The sequence below is a fragment of the Perkinsus marinus genome (genome assembly GCF_000006405.1).
Source record: "Perkinsus marinus ATCC 50983 genomic scaffold scf_1104296962706, whole genome shotgun sequence".
NCBI classification, from domain to species: Eukaryota; Perkinsozoa; order Perkinsida; family Perkinsidae; genus Perkinsus; species Perkinsus marinus.
Genome location: NW_003205363.1, coordinates 50,243 through 55,226, shown reverse-complemented (window position 1 = coordinate 55,226; position 4,984 = coordinate 50,243). Strand labels below are relative to the sequence as shown.

The 4,984-nt window shown below is 46.6% G+C and overlaps 1 protein-coding gene across 2 annotated transcripts; it reads right to left on the bottom strand.

Annotated features, from left to right (window-relative positions):
* Positions 1–2,167: 2,167 nt before the first annotated feature.
* On the bottom strand, positions 2,168–3,446 carry Pmar_PMAR017939 (hypothetical protein). 2 transcript variants are annotated; one of them, XM_002771674.1, is made up of 3 exons: positions 2,934–3,446; positions 2,621–2,819; positions 2,168–2,529 (listed from the first exon to the last, which is right to left on the bottom strand). In XM_002771674.1, exons 1-3 carry the CDS (start codon positions 3,428–3,430, stop codon positions 2,278–2,280), a joined length of 948 nt encoding a protein of 315 aa, XP_002771720.1. In that variant the 5' UTR covers positions 3,431–3,446; the 3' UTR covers positions 2,168–2,277. The 2 variants fall into 2 exon arrangements, with proteins under 2 accessions (XP_002771720.1, XP_002771721.1); XM_002771675.1 differs by having other exon boundaries at positions 2,168–2,525.
* Between the last annotated feature and the right edge of the window lie 1,538 nt (positions 3,447–4,984).

The window sequence follows — 4,984 nt, the reverse complement described above, 5'->3', positions numbered from 1 at the left end:
ACATGGACCGCTCCGCAGCGGCGCTGGTATGCATAGACAACTCTTACGATAACTGGAGCACGGAAGCACGCATACTAAGTTAGTAGTACTAACTTAGCACGCATGGCCCCCTCGGAGGATTACCAACGAATCATCGGTTAGTTGTATGGGCAGTAGCCCTATTATAACTAGTATCACCATCATATTCTACTGATTAACACAGGTTACTCGTTCTATATCTAGAGATGATTTGTCCCGTTGGATAGTGTTATATTCTTAAGATCGCTAAGTCGTAATTTCGGGTCGATGTGGAACAGCTCCACTGAAGTTATTTTCAGATCTTGAACTTTCTCATGCACTACCTCATTTCAAGTAAGTTCGCGTGAAGCTGAGCGCCATTCACACGTGTAATGAAGAACGAGTTTTGCACTTCGCATTTCACGAACTCCACAGGTTTCCGCGAAATCCCTCACACGTTTCACGCGAGATGGCGCTTCTTCGAGTAGTGTTACCTCCATTTTTCACTTCGCGTAATTCGTGTAGTACTACAACAGCAACCTTTTACTGCTCTTGAGCCCAAGAGACATGATAGGTTGTTCATCTAACATCCATGCGTTTCGCCTCTCTGCTTCTCGCTGTTACTATCCTGGCTGCTTCTGGTTCCACCGACGGTGCTCCTCAAGATAATCCCCCTATAGGCCGCAACCTCCACAACTTCGGCGATGAGTGTGCTACATGCGCCAAAGGGCGTTGCCGCTGTGGTCATAGCGGCTGCTGGTGTGAATGATAGTATGATAATCTTCCTATTCGATGATCCTAGAGGATCGGATAGGACCTATCCCATCCTCATTATCATGTACCCAAGTGTGGTATGTTGTGCAGGTGGAACTTCAAGGGTTATAACTCATGTATGCCTCAACTTTCCGCCTCTTCTACTGATATCGCTAGATCCCGGTCATAGTAGGTTGAACGTCTGATGATACTTCCTATCTTAGAGATAGGCATATCATTATGCTCTCTCAACAATGCAGCGATCTACCGTGTATCGGAATTTATCGATCGGGTCGTAACACAATCAAATAATGATTTTTTCATTATTCAGTCGTTAGCTTTCTCTTTCGTACTCTAGATTATCAAACTGGCTTGAGGATTCTGAGATCACTTCTATGACTTGATAAGTTTGTGAAACATCCGATATACAATTTTGATCTATGGCGTTATGAAGTTCGTATTTGAAAAACTGGTTATGTTTCGAGTATTTTACTTCAGAGGTTCTTACTTGGATCTTAATTATCGGCATATTACATCACCATCTGTCCGATATGGATACTAGTCATAACGAAAAAGGCGATGTTGGGTTGCATTAGAGTCAATCGTAGTAAGTGTGAGTAATCTACTCACATCCTCCAAGGGGGGTTGACAGTCCAATCGACTGGCGCGAATGAGAACAGTCATAGCGGCTCAAGGGTGAGCCAACCTGTGGGTGTATGAAATTGGGCACAATAATTGATATTGATCGACGCAGAATCTCCATGTACAACGTACGATCACAGCATGCTATTCGACGATGCCTGTCACGTGATGCTCCGAGCACCATGCTCGGCATCATGTTCAACCGTGACGGTTGAGATAAACCGCCCCGTATCAACAAACCGTGTCCATCTAGAAATGAAAGTAAATTATAATGGTAAGCAGCCGGGTGTGCAGGTTTGTGATCACGGATAGAGACAAATGAATACATAGAAAACCCTTATACACGTGGGATAGTAAGAGTACTTGTCAGTGACAAGTACTGGTACTCGTTCATAGTTGGCCCGCTCAACCGTGACAAGTACAATGAGTAGTTAATCTCGTCTAGTAGAATAAGTCAGCGAATTGTTTCCGAATGTCTCGGGTTCAAATCTTTGTCGAGGTATATTCCGGAATTCATTTTTTTAAATTATGTGAGTAGAATTCGAAAGTGCGTTGTTGGTGGCCGGACGCCACTGGCGGCCACCAGGTGGCCTCAGATTTGATCCCGGGGAACCCCATTTCTCACGTATTTTATTTGTCCAGTCTGAAATCCTTGCTGGAATCGATTTTAGAAATCGTGTCTGCTGAACACGAGTCTTAATTGATTCAGGAAGTGCTTCCGAGATCGATTTTCAACTTTCAAAATCGTGTTTATTGAACGCGACTTCAGTAATGATTCCAACAATCGATTCTGAGGATCGATTCCAGCATCGCACACAACGGCCAGTGCGAATCATCCACAACGAAGTTGATATAAAAATTGAAAAAACATCAATTCATTCATATTCAAAAGTGTAGTGCTGCATAGAGTAGAGAAGAGCGGGTCCTAGCAGGCTGGTCTTCAAAAATGGTTGAAATCGAAAGCCCGTATAGGCCTCTATCTTCGACGAGGCAAGTCTTCTCAAGGACTTGCTTCTGCGACTGATAAGTGTAGTCCTCGAAATGGCCGTTCGAGAAAGGAAGTGCGCCCTTAGCAATCAGTTCAGCATAAGTAAGGGGAGGTTGAAATTTGCCAGGTGAGTATCCCATAGCCTCTACCTGAAATATAACACCGTGGTTGAACGCGGACGCCCCTATAAGATCAGTATCAGCAACGGGCGATTTCCGCCTAAAGTAGTCCATGGCTTACTGATAGCTCGATTTTTGATGCTGGTACCCCGAGCGTGAGCAGACGCTGAACGGCTTGGCGAGCGAAATCCGCATCAACCATGTTATTCGATAAAAGTGTCGGGTGTCCGAAGTGAATCGAAACGGTGTCGAACAAGCGTCCCAGCCTGGCTGCCTCTACGTACTTCCACAGGGGTGAGTCCAAGGGCTCCGCCCCGAAACTGAGACAAACTATATCGCTTCGTGGATCAACCTTACGGGCCAGCCGTTGCCTCTACACAAGCATACTCAGAACGGCTACTCTGAGAGCAGAAACGATGGGCGATTTTACTCACCCGATCGACGCTCTGACAGGCTTCCCAGACGTGGTCTTGAGCTTACGGCTTATGATCCACCCAACTCTTTGCGCGATTTGCCAGAAGAACTGTTGACAGTTTCCTACCCAAACCCAGAACCTCACCTCCTCTACATTATATTGAGTAATATAAGACTGAATCTGAGATTCGAACGTAGCAAAGCTGAATATGTCGGGGGAGCATTCATGATAAGGGTAGCTGTCTGTGCCCAACAAAAGGGCTGCACCAGTGCCGTATTTTCTGGCACAATCGACAATTTCATTGACCATTGTGACGTTGACGACCTCCGAGAAAACAGAACCATCGTTGGCCAATGTGGTGCTCTCGAGGAGGAATTTACTGACCCCCATGGAGAACATTTCACAAATGGTGTCGGTGGGAGCGAGCCACTCTTGACTGCTGATAGACACCATCCTTCTAGCATAAGATAGAAGGGAGACGAGGAGGAGGACGATAATAGGAGAGCTGGCTAGCATCTAGGAGATGTATGCTGAAACAGCCACAATGGATGCTATCGTGAGGCAATTCGACGATTAACCCCTGCGTAGAACAGCAATAGAGCAATGTTATGTTACTAGGTCTATTGGAGTGGACTGTTCGGGAGCACCTCTGCCACACAATTCAATCACGTGAATTGTTATCACATATCGTGTGACACACAATTAGGGGTTAACAGTATTCAAGGACAGTCTCGTGAATCGCAGAATCACAAACTGCGATTTTGTCCGAAATCTGGGGAAAACCATCTTCTACGCGTGGTTAATGGAATTGGATTCCAACATCGCAGTGCCATCGAACGAAGTGGTTAATGCCATAAACTTCATGGTTCACGACGTGAAATTCGCGTGTACTGATGATGAGCTGATAAATTGTGGTAGGAGGATCTGACCGCTCCTGCTGGAAAGTCTGTTAGCTCAGCTAACAATCGATACAATGCAGCTATTTTTGCTGCATTGTTTCGATTGTTTGCTATATGTAAATCGACTCCGTTCGGCCATCGTCAGCTATCTTTTGCTGTTGTCCGACTGTGCGGCCCTGCCTGTGCGAAATAGACAGTATGGGCGGCGCGAGAGCCTCAACTGTAGCTTTTGCGTCGAAGGATCGATTGCATTTAAAGTCTTTCGAGGGATTCTTTTGAGCATTACTGTTTGCACCCCTGCCAACCTTGTCGACCGCAGCTAAGTATCATCTCACACCCGTATCTACCTTTGGGATTGTGTTGCCAGAGTCACTAGCACCGACTACCTATACAACTTTTCAAGGCCTACTTGGAGACTAAAAACTTCTATTTGGAGGGGTGGGCGAAATGAAACTGAAGATTCTCGTTTGATAACTGCGAAGCACAGTTCATCGCAGTCCCCCTCACTTGTCGAGCTCGACAAACCAGCCCTTGGGCCATGGAATGAGCTGTGATACCGCAAGGTCCCGATGGAGAGTGGAGCCATGATCTCTGCCATCAGCAGATCCACAATCATCCAACTCACCAAGGGACCTGCCTCACCCAACAAGGGAACCAGATCATCACTGGCATGATGAGAGCCCAGTAATACACTACAGCTGAGATGAGGAACTCTTGGACGATGTAAATCTGTTTCTACTTTCTGCCAACACGGGAGAGCCATTGAGTTGAATCAACCTGTCTTCTACTGCTATCCGTCAGTTCTGCCAATCGGCGCTGCCGACTTTGCGATTCCGCCTCGCAATACACAACGTGCGTTCCTCATGCCACTTTACGTGGCTCCGGCCTGCGTGCCCAACCTTTTCTCAGCCTGATGGTTCACCAGGCTCCCTTGCCCTCGGTTAACGTATGAGACGATATTACTGAGAGAAGCATGAATCGCGTTGTGATTCTTCCGAGTGAGGAAAATAGCTAAAAAAGGGCAACCGTTGTACTCATCCGCCACAGCAGTCTAAGTTTCTATAGCTCACCCGCATCTCTCATACGGCCCATGTATCGAGCCTTCGTACCGCGGGAGATCGAGCGTGTTGAACATCGGTAAATCCAGCTACATGACGAGTAGATGACCAGT

Bases quoted from the DNA above. Each gene is read 5' to 3' on its own strand.
- Pmar_PMAR017939 (XM_002771674.1), bottom strand. From the start codon at position 3,430: ATGCTAGCCAGCTCTCCTATTATCGTCCTCCTCCTCGTCTCCCTTCTA. The intron at 2,820-2,933 runs GTGAGTAAAATC...AGTTTGTCTCAG, and splicing joins CCTGTCAGAGCGTCGATCGG to TTTCGGGGCGGAGCCCTTGG. The intron at 2,530-2,620 runs GTAAGCCATGGA...GTTATATTTCAG, and splicing joins CATCAAAAATCGAGCTATCA to GTAGAGGCTATGGGATACTC.